The sequence below is a fragment of the Gigantopelta aegis genome, chromosome 6, assembly GCF_016097555.1.
Source record: "Gigantopelta aegis isolate Gae_Host chromosome 6, Gae_host_genome, whole genome shotgun sequence".
NCBI classification, from domain to species: domain Eukaryota; kingdom Metazoa; phylum Mollusca; class Gastropoda; order Neomphalida; family Peltospiridae; genus Gigantopelta; species Gigantopelta aegis.
The window spans coordinates 4,042,946-4,060,080 of NC_054704.1; the positions used below are offsets into that span (position 1 = coordinate 4,042,946).

The 17,135-nt window shown below is 37.6% G+C and overlaps 1 protein-coding gene across 2 annotated transcripts in view; it reads right to left on the reverse strand.

Moving 5' to 3' along the window:
• Window positions 1-430: 430 nt before the first annotated feature.
• The window catches only part of LOC121373878 (L-threonine 3-dehydrogenase, mitochondrial-like), a 47,854-nt gene continuing 31,149 nt past the window's right edge, over window positions 431-17,135 (reverse strand). For both annotated transcript variants that reach the window (XM_041500665.1, XM_041500664.1), the window contains exons 4-9: window positions 12,833-12,903; window positions 11,148-11,363; window positions 9,487-9,593; window positions 7,303-7,393; window positions 6,144-6,410; window positions 431-3,023 (exon numbers count right to left, since the gene is read on the reverse strand). In XM_041500665.1, coding sequence (XP_041356599.1) covers window positions 2,863-3,023; window positions 6,144-6,410; window positions 7,303-7,393; window positions 9,487-9,593; window positions 11,148-11,363; window positions 12,833-12,903 — 913 coding nt within the window. In that variant the 3' untranslated portion in view covers window positions 431-2,862. The remainder of the gene's footprint in view (window positions 3,024-6,143; window positions 6,411-7,302; window positions 7,394-9,486; window positions 9,594-11,147; window positions 11,364-12,832; window positions 12,904-17,135) is intronic.

The window sequence follows — 17,135 nt, forward strand, 5'->3', positions numbered from 1 at the left end:
CATTTGATATCCAACACATGAAGAACTGGTTGAAAAGGAGAAACAATCATCAATCAAAGTGTTACGATTCGTCACACCTGAGCCTAACACCTGCTTTAAATTAACATGATTACATGTAAATAAAACATAAACATATTTACGTCAGTCAGTTTAAAACAACAACAGATCCTGCATTTAATAAAACACAATAGGTTTTGAATGCTTAAAACGTACATTACTGGCTGATAGTGTATATATGTCCTCACATACTGTCACCAACAAAAGAAATGCAAATACATGTAGTTTAATTAACAGTTTTGCATGATAAAATTAATTCAATAAATATACTGTCAAATTGTTCACAGGACATTGATCACTGTAACACACACAAAAACTTAAAGAAAATTAAATTAATACCCACATTTTCTTTGTTGTTTAGTACACACCTGAAGACAATTATCAGACGCTAGGTTTGGAAGGTCCGATATAATCACGCCATCGTCACTGAGATCATAGGATTAATCATAGATTTTCTTCACACTTGTAATCATGGTTTTTTAAACTCATTGCTCACTCTGCGTTCAATGATTAATATAACTCCAGGACCTTAACTTTTTTCAGGTTATAAAATCTGGCAGCCCTCAGTAAAAACTGGTAGCCCCATAATTTTTATAAATTTAAAAAAAGAGAGAAAAAAAGCTAAATTATTTACTTTTATTTAAACATTGTATTTTAGGTGGGGGTTAAGCGTCTTGTTAATTGCAAAGTAACTGGATGTGCAAAATAAATGTAGTAGCCCAGCAGTCTACTGGGTTTAGACTACTGGTAGCCCAAGCAACAAATAGGTAGCCAAAATAGCCCGGGCTACCGCTAAGGTGGAGTCCTGTAACTCTCCTCCTATATAAAAGTGCTATACAGCTATCATCGACGCCAATGTGTAAAAGACAAGTGCTCGTAAGGACAGATTTGGAATGTTATTCGGGTGAATTTACACGAATTAGTTTGTACAACACACACTTTTTACATCAATCTCGGCATGACTAATAAGTAACAAAGAAAGCAGAAAAAATAAAGAGGTATATTTTAGCTTGTGAATTTTTTATAATTTACATAAATAGTGAAATTTACTAATTAGAAATTAGAAACATGTTTTCAGTCTAATTATGAATTACACTAATATCATTTATATGTCCTTCCCTTTTTTTTTTTAAATGTCTTCACCCAATGGATATGTATATGACAGGAGTATTTCCATGAAAAGTAGCTTTGATCAGAAATTAGAAAATCTCTGTCGTGAAAACCCCCACATTTACAGTGAAGGCCTTTCTGTGTTGTCACTTAACAATATTTAAAGTAGCTAATCTACAGTTTTACACGGGCTAATCTGCACTATGTTAGATAAAACTGAAGTGACTTCAGCCTCTCAGACCCATCAACCACTCAGTGGCCTCGTTAAATCTTAGACAGGTGGCTGTTTAGCTAGGTTTTGCTGTGTATTAATTTTATATACACAGTAATATTATTGTCGGTAATTGTATACTTTATAATTTATCTTAATAATATGACATTTATTTTATTAACAAATAAGAATTGTATACAGTATTATTATTCATCACATAAGTTATTAATTTATTTTGATATTCAATGTAAAATATATTTTGGCATAAATAAAACATTTCAAAATGGTTATTATTCACAAAAATATCCCAGTTTGTGTGAAAGACTATGATAAAAGAGACTATTTTGTAAACCAGCCAATAGAGGCTTGAGATTCAAACACTGCTGCCTTTTCACCATGCCATGTCACCTTCGTAACACAGGCATCGCAATAAGTATCAGCTGGCCCACGTACACGTTACCACAAAATACTAGTAGCCTATACATTACAACATACTGATATTTCAATTATTACTGCTATTAACTCTCTTCACAGACAAACTGATATTTTGTTCTTCATTCATGTACCTGTTCTCATTTAAACAATACTTGTATATTTTTATTATATTTGAATGACACAAAACTATCAACATTTAGGTGATGGCTGCTTTGTGGAGAATGAAATATTGTTCTTGACTTTCTTGACAGGTGGTAACCTCCCTAGTAACCTGTACAACCATTCTGGACTTATTTTGATGCCTGATTAAAAAGTGCAAATATTATGTCAAGCTTTCTCAGATCTACATTACATTATGCCATTAAATATGGTATATACATCATAATATCAGACCTGCCTACCAAAATGTTCCCATTTGGGAATTTCAGTGAGCAAAATAATGTATTTGTCAATATAAACATAGAAAATAATCATTTCTGATTCTGACAATAAAATTTTCACATAAATTGAATATATAGAAAACATGCGAGTGGTCAATACTAAAATCAGTTTTGTGGTACAAGTGAAATGGGTTTTCTAAAGATAATGCTTGTATTCTGAGAATGGGTTTTCTAAAGATAATGCTTGTATTCTGAACTCGGTTTTCTAAACGTAATGCTTGTATTCCGGGAATGGGTTTTCTAAAGATCATGCTTGTATTCCGGGAATCTCTTGAGGATATTACTGTTCTCTTGCATCTTTTCTTTCTTTTACACAATTTCTACTTTGTTTTTCACTTCCTTTTTAAACATAATGGTTTGTTGCTTTTTTAAAACATTTATTTATTGGATTATGCAATTTAGATTGAATCTGCATACTGGTGTACCAAGGATTAAAACTGCGTATAAAACCCACAAAACGTGTATGGGTAGGCAGGTCTGAATTATTATATTATGACCAGGGAATAAAAGTTTTTGTTTCCACTGCTAAAAGTCTTTCTGATATTCACAGCTCCAATAATTATACAAAGTGGTGGTTGCCATACTTTACTGGCCTATGGGAGATAACTCTTAACATTCTTTGCGTGCACTTTGCTGTTTTTCATTTTCCTTCAGTTTGGGGATGAGGCGTTCAAACATGATCCTGCACATTCCTTCCAGGTCGTACTGGTGTTTCCAGCCCCACTCGCGGCGAGCCATCTCGTCGTCAAGAACCTGCGGCCAGGAATCAGCTGGTGAAAAACAACGCAACAATTTAACTCTATGATACTAAATTATCAACAAAATATTATCTTACTTAATACATTCCTCTTTTGATGAAATAAAGAAAAAACCTTCATTTTAAAAAGATTTCCACAGTGCTTACAATAATTAATGAGGCTCCATCCATGGGACAATGTTTCAAGATGCTAGGTAACCAGAAGTCGGCTGATGTGATTTATACATACAGAGCCAATTGTTTGATTATGTGAATTACGTTTGTATAACAGTGAATTGCTTCATCAATTATCTCAAGCATGCACTGACCTAATATTTTAACAGCCTCTAGCTCAATTCTCAATTCTCATATCCACCTGCAATCACATAACCTGTACATACTCAACTCGGACACATATATCAATTATCCCTCCCTCCACCTTCAAGTAACTAGTTAGAGATAATAACCCATTTCTGTCTTAAGATACTGGCATTTGATATTCGACCTGAGCAGGATACATGCAATGTCTTCAGACAGTAACCAGTTATTTTATTTATTAGTATTAATCTATGGCCTGCCTCTGGTCGGCCACATACGTCACCTCGAGCTGTGGGACATATTTATTAGTACTAACCTATGGCCTGCCTCTGATCGGGCATGTACGTCACCTCGAGCTCTGGCACATATTTATTAATACTAACCTATGGCCTGCCTCTGATAGGGCACGTACGTCACCTCGAGCTGTGGGACATATTCATTAGTACTAACCTATGGCCTGCCTCTGATCGGGCATGTACGTCACCTCGAGCTGTGGGACGTATTTATTAGTACTAACCTATGGCCTGCCTCTGATCGGGCATGTACGTCACCTCGAGCTCTGGCACATATTTATTAATACTAACCTATGGCCTGCCTCTGATAGGGCACGTACGTCACCTCGAGCTGTGGGACATATTCATTAGTACTAACCTATGGCCTGCCTCTGATCGGGCATGTACGTCACCTCGAGCTGTGGGACGTATTTATTAGTACTAACCTATGGCCTGCCTCTGATCGGGCATATATTTATTAGTACTAACCTATGGCCTGCCTCAGATCGGGCACATATTTATTAGTACTAACCTATGGCCTGCCTCTGATCGGGCACGTATTTATTAGTACTAACCTATGGCCTGCCTCTGGTCGGGCACATATTTATTAGTACTAACCTATGGCCTGACTCTGATCGGTAACGTATTTATTAGTACTGTAGCGTTCCTGGTTTTCTGTCGATCTATCATTTCATATTTCCTTGGTTATGTTTTTTTATTTGGTTCTTCTTATTATTATTCTTCTTATTAATTATATTAATCTCTAATATTAACCTTACTAATAAGGGAATGTCAGGAACGTTACATTGTGCATGTTATAAAGTATGGTATGAGACCAGTCTAATTTATATTGTGGTGGAAAATTACTTGGGGGTTGTCGGTAGGTTACGGGCTTCGTTATTATCTGGCCAATCGAGTCTAAGGTTATGAAAGTCTGTGCAGATCGGGCCGATGCATTATCCTTTACTTGGTTTTTGGGTTTCAAACAAGTAAGTCGTGTTTTGTTTTGTAGGATGTTTTTTATATTGAATTTGTGCTTGCTTCCAAATCATTAGAACGTATTTAAATATTATTATGGGTGGGGAAGAGATTAATTAACTAAATGGTTGTATTTGGCTAAAGGAAATTCCTTTCCCAACAATGACGCTAGCACATTTTGAGTGGGTTGAGAGTTTATCCGTCTAGGGCAGCGTGTCAAGGAATCTGCTTTCCGAATTAGCAAAACGGAGCTAATGAAAAGGGTGCCGTTAGACTATAATAGGAAGTAGGATTCGGGGTTTGACTTGTTGAAGAAACGCTTTCCGAATTAGCAAAACGGAGCTAACGAAAAGGGTGCCGTTAGACTATAATAGGGAGTTGTTTTTCCGTGTTTTGAGAAGAGCTAGCGGATATCTCAATCTCATTTAGTACTGGTGAACGTTGTTGTGATGGGGAGGTGTTAATTAAAAGGGAACTTAGATTTATTTGTAAATAACTATTAAAATTTAAATGTCAACTGTCTTCGTATTGCGAAATGTTGAGGACTGTTTTCTGTGTTGACCCCCTTGAATAAATATATAATCTGTTCCATTGTTATGTAGTCTGTCTGATACTAGTACTTAGACATTTAGGGGTAGCTGGACCCGGGTAAAATTTCAAGTGGCATGATTTCGTTTCATACTTCAGTGCGAAATTCATTACAGTACTAACCTATGGCCTGCCTCTGGTCGGGCACGTATTTATTAGTACTAACCTATGGCCTGCCTCTGGTCGGGCACATATTTATTAGTACTAACCTATGGCCTGCCTCTGGTCGGGCACGTATTTATTAGTACTAACCTATGGCCTGCCTCTGATCGGTCACGCATTTATTAGTACTAACCTATGGCCTGCCTCTGATCGGTCACGCATTTATTAGTACTAACCTATGGCCTGCCTCTGATCGGTCACGCATTTATTAGTACTAATCTATAGCCTGCCTCTGATCGGGCACGTACGTCACCTCGAGCTGTGTCACGTATTTATTAGTACTAATCTATGGCCTGCCTCTGATCGGGCACGTATGTCACCTCGAGCTGTGGGACATATTTATTAGTACTAACCTATGGCCTGCCTCTGATCGGGCACGTATTTATTAGTACTAACCTATGGCCTGCCTCTGGTCGGGCACATATTTATTAGTACTAACCTATGGCCTGCCTCTGATCGGGCACGTATTTATTAGTACTAACCTATGGCCTGCCTCTGGTCGGGCACGTATGTCACCTCGAGCTGTGGGACATATTTATTAGTACTAACCTATGGCCTGCCTCTGGTCGGGCACGTACACCACCTCGAGCTTTGGGACGTATTTGTTAGTACTAACCTATGGCCTGCCCCTGGTCGGCCACGTATTTATTAGTACTAACCTATGGCCTGCCTCTGGTCGGGCACGTATGTCACCTCGAGCTGTGGGACATATTTATTAGTACTAACCTATGGCCTGCCTCTGGTCGGGCACGTACACCACCTCGAGCTTTGGGACGTATTTGTTAGTACTAACCTATGGCCTGCCCCTGGTCGGCCACGTATTTATTAGTACTAACCTATGGCCTGCCTCTGGTCGGGCACGTATGTCACCTCGAGCTGTGGCACGTATTTGCGCACCTCCTCCGCGAGCTCCTCCGGGGTGAAGCTCATCGCTGTCACGTTGTACGTGCGCATCGACAGCTCCTCGCTCGGCACCTCCAGGAAGTCCATCGTCGCCTGCAGCGTGTCTGTGATGTACATCATCGGCAGCCGCGTGTCCGGGGCCAGGAAACACCGGTGATGCCCCGTAGTGAGGGCATCGTGGAATATCTCCACAGCATAATCTGTAAATGGGAAAGTGAGTCAGTGTTATACAGATGATCAATCCTTTAATGTGATATTTCATTGTACAAATCATCACAGTACCAAGACATAAATCCTGCAAGTTGATATTTAATACAGAGGATACTACATGACCTGCTGTTAGACACCAGTTTTCTCTCATCCTTAGGTATGGAGGACAGAGCCATCCCATGAAAGAAACTATGAAAGATAGCTTTCATGGGCTATCATGTGATTGCATGGTAACACATGATGTCATATTAATTTTTTGTGAGTTGGTGATTTGAGGTCATAAGAACAGTTTTAGATCAATATTTTGTTATTAAAACTTTCATCATAAAAGCTATCTTTATAACAAACACAGCAAATATGATAATGTAGTTTATTTACGATAAAATGGTGAAATAAAAAAGTTACTTATTCAGCCATCTTTGTCTGTCCATGTATAACAATAGTTTATTTGCCAGATGGATGAGAGAAAATTATTCTCTCATATGTGGTCATATGGGACAGGAAAAGTACAACCTGAAGTGGTGAAAATTTGACCCTGGGACTCAGCAAGCCCCGTTCCAGGCTGAAATGTTCACAACTGTAGAGGTACTTTTTCTATTGCACATGACCACATATGATGGAGTCTTACATGTACAAGGTTTAATATAATAAAATGTCATTTACAGTGCTTTCGCTTATTAATATAAATGAGATCAGCACAGATTGGCAGCTGATCATTTCATTGGATGGTTTGGATTTGACATGTCGGTCATCATAAGCCAACCAATCAGATGTCTTTATACTGGTATCCTGACAAAGTTGGATATTGCCTTGTGATGTATAAGAAACGTATGTTTCGTGTTCCTGTTTTAGAAATAAATGCACCATCGAAGTTCTTCTCACCTGTTGTGCCGCCACCTGGATGCGCGTCGGGCGATATAACGCCGGGGAATCTCAGACTGCGGAAATCCAGGCCATACTTGTGGAAGTAGTACTGCAGTAAACAGAAAATAACTTCAGTGATGCAGTAAAAATAATAATATTGTCACATTTCATAATACCACAATCATATTAAGTGTTTTATACCAATATCCTAAAATAGAAATTGTTAAAACAATAAAATATATTGTAACAGAAAGGACACATCAAAATGAAAAAAAAATGAAGATCAAACAAACAAAAGAAAGAGAAAGAAAAGAAAAGATACAGAATAAATGGAAAGTGCCATTGAATCTTTTTTTCTTTTGCCGTAATGTCAATTAAAAATGTACCTTGGGTGGCTTTTAAGAACATTAGAAGGAAGGAAATGGGGGTTTTTAACGACGCACTGAACACATTTTATTTACGGTTATATGACATCAGACATATGGTTCAGGACCACACAGATATTGAGAGAGGAAACCCACTGTTACCACTTCATGGGCTACTCTTTTCGATCAGCAGCAATGGATCTTTTATATGCACCATCCCACAAAAAGGATAGTACATACCACGGCCTTTGTTACACCAGTTGTGGAGCACTGGCTGGAGCGAGAACTAACCTAAAGTGTCCACCGACAGGGATCGATCCTAGACTGACCACGCATCAAGCGAACGCTTTACCACTGGGCTACGTCCCACCCCTTAAGAACATTAGAGTGAATACTGGATTGTCTAAAAACATATTACTCACATAGCCTGGACACGTACAGACCGCCTGTAATCAGTGAATGGGTGTTGGTAACACATGACTCACCTCCCCCATCAACTCTCCATGGAGACTGAACATGTACAGACTGCCTGTAATCAGTGAATGGGTGTTGGTAACACATGACTCACCTCCCCCATCAACTCTCCATGGAGACTGAACATGTACAGACCGCCTGTAATCAGTGAATGGGTGTTGGTAACACATGACTCACCTCCCCCATCAACTCTCCATGGAGACTGAACATGTACAGACTGCCTGTAATCAGTGAATGGGTGTTGGTAACACATGACTCACCTCCCCCATCAACTCTCCGTGGTGACTGGACATGTACAGACCGCCTGTAATCAGTGAATGGGTGTTGGTAACACATGACTCACCTCCGACATCAACTCTCCGTGGAGACTGAACATGTACAGACCGCCTGTAATCAGTGAATGGGTGTTGGTAACACATGACTCACCCCACCCCCCACCCCATCAACTCTCCATGGAGACTGAACATGTACAGACCGCCTGTAATCAGTGAATGGGTGTTGGTAACACATGACTCACCCCACCCCCCACCCCATCAACTCTCCGTGGAGACTGAACATGTACAGACCGCCTGTAATCAGTGAATGGGTGTTGGTAACACATGACTCACCTCCCCCATCAACTCTCCATGGAGACTGAACATGTACAGACCGCCTGTAATCAGTGAATGGGTGTTGGTAACACATGACTCACCTCCCACATCAACTCTCCGTGGAGTCTGAACATATACAGACCGCCTGTAATCAGTGAATGGGTGTTGGTAACACATGACTCACCTCCCACATCAACTCTCCGTGGAGTCTGAACATGTACAGACCGCCTGTAATCAGTGAATGGGTGTTGGTAACACATGACTCACCCCACCCCCCACCCCATCAACTCTCCATGGAGACTGAACATGTACAGACCGCCTGTAATCAGTGAATGGGTGTTGGTAACACATGACTCACCTCCCCCATCAACTCTCCGTGGAGACTGAACATGTACAGACCGCCTGTAATCAGTGAATGGGTGTTGGTAACACATGACTCACCTCCCCCATCAACTCTCTGTGGAGACAGAACATGTACAGACCACCTGTAATCAGTGAATGGGTGTTGGTAACACATAACTCACCTCCCCCATCAACTCTCTGTGGAGACTAAACATGTACAGACCACCTGTAATCAGTAAATGGGTGTTGGTAACACATGACTCACCTCCCCCATGAACTCTCTGTGGAGACTAAACATGTACAGACCACCTGTAATCAGTAAATGGGTGTTGGTAACACATGACTCACCTCCCCCATCAACTCTCTGTGGAGACTGAACATGTACAGACCGCCTGTAATCAGTGAATGGGTGTTGGTAACACATGACTCACCTCCCCCATCAACTCTCCATGGACCTTGGATACTCCATAGATCGTTCTCGGTCGCTGAATCGTGATGTCGGGGGTCGGGTTTCGCGGGGACTCAGGCCCAAACGCACCTAGAAAATCACCAAATTCATACTGATCATGTAGGTTCCACTAAATGAAATCAATTCCCACTGCCGATAAAGTTAACAAGTGACATAGGCATCATATCTTCAGTCACACCCAGGAAGTACATCTATAAAAAGGGTGACACCTTATATTTAATCTATCTGCAAAGTGGTTTATCATACAGCATTTAAAGAATATTTTTATCACTACTCCTAATTTCTGCACTTCCATTAAAACATTTTTTTTGTACTCCATACTGGTACTCTACTGTACCCTGTATTAAAATTATACACTAAAGTATATTAATTTACTAGCAATATGTAATAGTATATGCACAAATAAACAACGTCATGTTACTACCAATCAGAACTGCAGTTGACAGTGTTGCTCAAACTATGACACTGAAGTTGATGAGTTTGTACTGTATTCTCACAGCCAGACCTCAGAAGAGTTATCTCCCTTTAATAACTGATGTCTTTTTGTTTTTTTAATAATCACTTCTGAATATAAAGATCAGGTTAACCCTTTTTATGATAACAATGCACGCGCTCCCATTTAATGGCCCAGCACGTACTATAATAAGGCGCTGGACAAAAGAATACCAGCCTACCCTATCCCACCCCCAAATACTTGCTGCTGGTGGTCTACTTGGTACTTGGTGACACTGAAGAGGAGGACGTCATTAACTGCAACAACAACAAGATTTGGAAAAAACCCTGAACGACAGCACCTTGCCTACCGGTGTTTACACAATTGGACGGGTCTCCCCTGGGTTGTCATGTACGACCAGAAGCAACCTAGGGAGATACCACAGCATCATAGAGGTCTAATTAATGAGCTACTCTCAATTCACTAATGTCAAAACCTATATTAGCTCCGGAACTTTCTTTTTGACCGACTGTTCAAAGTTGCGCCCAAATTCCTCAATCAAACTTGCGCACCTTTTCTCTTTTGGCATAATTCTTGCTCCATTTGAAATTCCATAGCACCATTACCACCCACCACCCACCCACCTTTCCTGTCCTGGACAGAGGAGCCGGCCAAGGCCGGCTCTTGTGCCCAAGATAGGCGTGCACTACAACAGCTTGCTCTGAATGTGCACGTAAAGCCCTATCACTTGACCTGACTTTTTTATGGCATACAGAGGTGATTGGGATACTCGAGTATATTATTATATTGTTATACTATTATGCTGTTATATTATTTTTCTATTATATTATTAAATTGTTATAATATTTTATTATGCTGTTAAATTATTATACTGTTATATTATATTATTATATTATTAAATTGTTATATTATTACTACTTTGTTATATTATTATATTGTTATATTATTATATTGTTATAATGCTGTGTCTTGTTTAGAATATTATTGTCTGTATATTCAGAGTATTTCTAATCATCCTAATATTTAGTTACTCAAATTTCAATAAACCTTTTCAGGTACATCTGATCTCAATACACGAGGAAGTCGACTCCCATGCCCTAGAAAGTCAAGTGTCTATAAAGATATGAGAACACACTGCCGACCACCCTGATGCGATGTGGCTGCCTCACCTATGGTGCTGGGTACGAACAGCTTCAGTCTGTACTGCTTGGCCACCTCGAGCACGTTGTGCAGGCCTTCGATGTTCACCTTCATCGCCAGTGGCACATTCTGCTCACCCACTGCGCTCAGCAGCGCACTGAAGTGGATCAGCCAGTCGATCTCGTAGTTTACGATGATCTCGCGCAGACCTTTCAAGTTCAAAACATCCGCAAACAGAAACGGACCTGCAATTAAAACATTAACTATATCAGTCAGTTGATCTCATAGTTTACAATAATCTGATACAAATTAAAACATTGATAATATCAGCCAGTTGATCTCATAGTTTACAATAATCTGATATAAATTAAAACATTAATAATATCAGCCAGTTGATCTCATAGTTTACAATAATCTCGCACAAATTAAAACATTAATAATATCAGCCAGTTGATCTCATAGTTTACAATAATCTGATACAAATTAAAACATTAATAATATCAGTCAGTTGATCTCATAGTTTACAATAATCTCACACAAATTAAAACATTAATTTTATCAATCAGTTGATCTCGTAGTTTACAATAATTTCACATAAATTAAAACATTAATATCAGTCAGTTGATCTCGTAGTTTACAATAATCTCATACAAATTAAAACATTAATAATATCAGCCAGTTGGTCTCGTAGTTTACAATAATCTCACACAAATTAAAACATTAATAATATCAGTCAGTTGATCTCATAGTTTACAATAATCTCACACAAATTAAAACATTAATATCAGCCAGTTGATCTCATAGTTTACAATAATCTCACACAAATTAAAACATTAATAATATCAGCCAGTTGGTCTCGTAGTTTACAATAATCTCACACAAATTAAAACATTAATAATATCAGTCAGTTGATCTCGTAGTTTACAATAATCTCATACAAATTAAAACATTAATAATATCAGCCAGTTGGTCTCGTAGTTTACAATAATCTCACACAAATTAAAACATTAATAATATCAGTCAGTTGATCTCATAGTTTACAATAATCTCACACAAATTAAAACATTAATATCAGCCAGTTGATCTCATAGTTTACAATAATCTCACACAAATTAAAACATTAATAATATCAGTCAGTTGATCTCATAGTTTAAAATAATCTGATAAAATTAAAACATTAATAATATCAGTCAGTTGATCTCATAGTTTACAATAATCTGATACAAATTAAAACATTAATATCAGCCAGTTGATCTCATAGTTTACAATAATCTGATACAAATTAAAACATTAATAATATCAGTCAGTTGATCTCATAGTTTACAATAATTTGCTGCTGATTTTTCATGTTTAAGACAATAGACTTTGTCGTCTACGGTGAGCTATCACTCATGCGCCTCATCCTCACCTGAGAGACTATAGTTCTAGGTGAGTCATTTTTAGCTCCACTCAATGTGTGAACTTCTATTGTATGATCAGTATGGTAATATCTTAAATTTCTCCCCATAATATAAATTAGGGAAGCCATTAATCGCATCCTCAATTTTTTCGCGCTAAGGTCTACACAATGAAATTAATACAAGAAAAAATAAAGGATAGCATGTTTCAAATAATTAAAAGTGCTGCCTATTTTTATGTATTAATTTTAGAAAACACTTTCTACAATGATTCTGTAAGGTGTCGTCTGTAATCATCACACAAAGAAAAGCAGTACCTTGCTCGAGAATGTGTTTCGGTGCTCTCACAATGTCAGACATGACAACATTTTCATTGCCGTACCGCTCCCTGCAAACAGAAAAACATGTCCACTTTATATACAACACATATTTGTAAAATAAATAAAGGATTAAAAAGGTACTAGTAGAAAATTTGCATAAACAAACTGAAAGAGAACCGATTATAATACGGCATCTACAAACATTTAGGACAAAACTTACACAAGATATTTATTCTTTAATCAGGAGTAGTATTCCTAAGCAGCCAGGTATATTCTAGCACATACACATGCCGTATTAAATTATTAGGTTTGTACAATAAGTATGCGATGAGCACATTTGATTTTAGAAGGCAGAGGAATACTTGCTCAGTGACACCTCAGCACATTTGATCTCTAAACAAACATAGTGTTACTGTAAACCGGAAGGGGGGGGGAGGGGGGGGGGGGAGAGAGTGCATATAAATTCCACATTTTTGCACCCAATCTCAAGTAGTGACATTTATACACATACCTTATTTTTATTGGAGATACCAACAATTGTTTTAAAACTTTACATGTTATAAACATACATGTATTATAACAACACCACTAGACCACCACTAAAGCACACTGATTTATTAATCATTGGCTGTTGGATGTCAAACATTGCGTAATTTTCAACATGTAGTCTTAGTGGGAACCCGCTACCATTTTCCCGTAGCAGCAAGTAATCTTTTATATGCATTTTCCCACAGACAGAACAGCACATACCACAGCCTTTGATATACAAGTCATGGTGCCTCACATAGCTGAGGTTTGTGCTCAGGACAGTGTGTTTGAACTTTAATTAGAAATAAGCACAGAAATAAAGTGGAACTGAAACAATAAACAATGCACTTTCTCATAATAACATGTGTTTGATATACTGTGAAATCATTTCTCATAATAACATGTGTTTGATATACTGTGAAATCATTTCTCATAATAACATGTGTTTGATATACTGTGAAATCCTTTCTCATAATAACATGTGTTTGATATACGTGAAATCTTTCTCATAACAACATGTGTTTGATATACTGTGAAATCATCTCTCATGGTAACATGTGTTTGATATACTGTGAAATCATTTCTCATAATAACATGTGTTTGATATATGGTAAAATCCTTTCTCATAATAACATGTGTTTGATATACTGTGAAATCCTTTCTCATAATAACATGCGTTTGATATACTGTGAAATCATTTCTCATGGTAACATGTGTTTGATATACTGTGAAATCATTTCTCATAATAACTTGTGTTTGATATACGGAGAAATCCTTTCTCATAATAACATGTGTTTGATATACTTTGAAATCTTTCTCATAATAATACGTGTTTGACGTACTGTGAAATCATTTCTCATAATAACGAGTGTTTGATGTACTGTGAAATCATTTCTCATAATAACATGTGTTTGATGTACTGTGAAATCTTTCTTATGATAATGTGTTTGATATACCGGTACTGTGAAATCTTTTCTCATAATAACATGTTTCATATACTGTGAAATCCTTTCTCATAATAACATGTGTTTGATATACTGTGAAATCCTTTCTCATAATAACATGTGTTTGATATACTGTGAAATCCTTTCTCATAATAACATGTGTTTGACATACTGTGAAATCCTTTCTCATAATAACATGTTTGATATACGGTGAAATCCTTTCTCATAATAATGTGTTTGATATTTTGTGAAATCATTTCTCATAATAACCAGTGTTTGATATACGGTGAAATCCTTTCTCATAATAATGTGTTTGATATTTTGTGAAATCATTTCTCATAATAACCAGTGTTTGATATACGGTGAAATCCTTTCTCATAATAATGTGTTTGATATACTGTGAAATCATTTCTCATAATAACCAGTGTTTGATATACGGTGAAATCCTTTCTCATAATAATGTGTTTGATATACTGTGAAATCATTTCTCATAATAACCAGTGTTTGATATACGGTGAAATCCTTTCTCATAATAATGTGTTTGATATACTGTGAAATCATTTCTCATAATAACATGTGTTTGATATACTGTGAAATCATTTCTAATAATAACATGTGTTCGATATATGGTGAATTCCTTTCTCATAATAACATGTGTTTGATATACTGTGAAATCCTTTCTCATAATAATATGTGTTTGATATACAGTATAACCTCGATTTAACGCCAACCAATGTTCCAAAATAATTTTGGCGTTATATCGAGTTGGCGGTATAGTGAGGGTGCCTTGGCTTTACTACCAAACTTATTTTTTTTATAATACGCGAAGTCGGAAATGTTTAGTTCATCACCAAAGGACCTGGCTTTAACTCTCAGAATTTCATCTGTAATAGGGACCTTGCTGAACCATAAGAATAATGCTTCTTCCAAATGTGGCATTTTGCCAATTTCAGTTTTTTTCGGGCCGGTTCGACATTTTTATTTTCCCACTTTTCCTTTTGAAGTAGAATATCGCCAACTGTCCTTCATTTTACAGGATAGGCCCACAACACTGAAAAGTGATTGGCTATATCTTGTTGACTTTTAGTTGAATTTATCTTCGAGTACTGAACAACTTCTCTTTTTTTAACTGCGTCTAATACGATACGTTTTCTCTTTAAATTCATTCTGCTGTAATAAAATGCGTTACTGGTGTCGTCGCATTTATGCCACAGCTAAATAGCAACTTAACATGAGGCCATGGTCGAAATATGCTTGAGCATAATAACACTTACCTAAAGTTTGTTTATTAATTAAACTTGAGTCGTTGCTGCCAGCACTTCAAAGACCCGACAGAACAATCCGCGATTGAAATAATGAATCTAATGCACCCCTCTGTCACGTGATCACTATAGTGGCTGTTCTTTCTATACCGAGTGTTGATTGGACACAAACACCGCGCCTGCCTAAACAATTCTAGCACTTACATCCGTCAATTGCTACACAATAAACAAAAACAGATTCAATGTGTACTGCCAGTGTACAACGGTGTTAGGATTTCCCCAATCAACAGATCGCTAGTAATTATGTCACTATAATCAACTTTGTGACCAGACCATTGGCGGCAAAATCGAGGGAATTATAATGGCTAAATGGAGTTCGGTTCAAAAACGTCGTTGGCGGATAGCGGATACCGAGGGTGGCGTTATATCGAGGGAAATAAACATGAATGAAAACAGTAGGCCTACTTTAAAGAAAGTTGGCGGTATGCGAGGTTGGCGTTAAATTGGGGGGCAATAAATCGAGGGTACACTTTTCTCACAGTAATATGTTTGATATACTGTGAAATCCTTTCTCATAATAACGTGTTCGATAGACTGTGAATTCATTTCCCATGGTAACGTGTTCGATATACTGTCAAATAATTTCTCATGATAACATGTGTTCGCTATACTGTGAAATAATTTCTCATGATAACGTGTGACGGTACATGCTCTTAATTTTGTTTTCGCCTGTGGCGATATTAATTATGTTAGAGGGCCGTGTGCAGTTTCATTGCACTTAGCCAGGTGGGCAACTTGTTACGTAATACTTTTGCGCGGCGGTCGTCTAATACACACCCAGCCAGGTGCGGAGGCCATGTGGCCAGTAGTTACGTAATACCTCCGCGCGACCATGGAATCTTTAGCGAACTGGCGACATTAAGTCTGACGATCTGAGGAAAAAAATACCGCTTGGTCGCGGTGGAAATATCAGATGATAAGATTCGGTGCCGCGATGTACCCCTAGGCGATATTTCGATTTATAATAAATAGCTAGAGTTTTAGAGTTATGAGAGGAACCAAAAAGAAAGGCCTCTCGTGAACGTTGTCCGTTTGGACTTTGGTAAATATTTTATTTCTGCTCTGTTGTATAACCTTGATGTGACTGATGTGACCTTAAATATTTTAATACTGTATTATACCAATATTCTTTAGACAGTGTCTTCGGTCATCTGACGAAGTAAATCGTAGACTTTTTGTTCTAACATTATACAAGTATTTGGTAATATAAAGCTTAGCCAGTCATCCTAGAAGACCTAGGTAAACTGTAGGTTATTGTCTTTATTGTGATAGGTACCAGTATTAATTCTGTTACAAGGTTATTGAACGAGTAGTAAGGGTTAATTAAAAATTAACCCGTTAGGAATAGAGCTGTAATTCCTTTATTAATTAAGTTCTCCTGGAAGCGTTTCTAAATTATCACACGTTACTCAACGATTAGTAAGGGTTAATTAAAAATTAACCAGTTAGGAATAGAGTGGTAATTCCTTTATTAATTAACTTCTCCTGGAAGCGTTTCTCAATTAT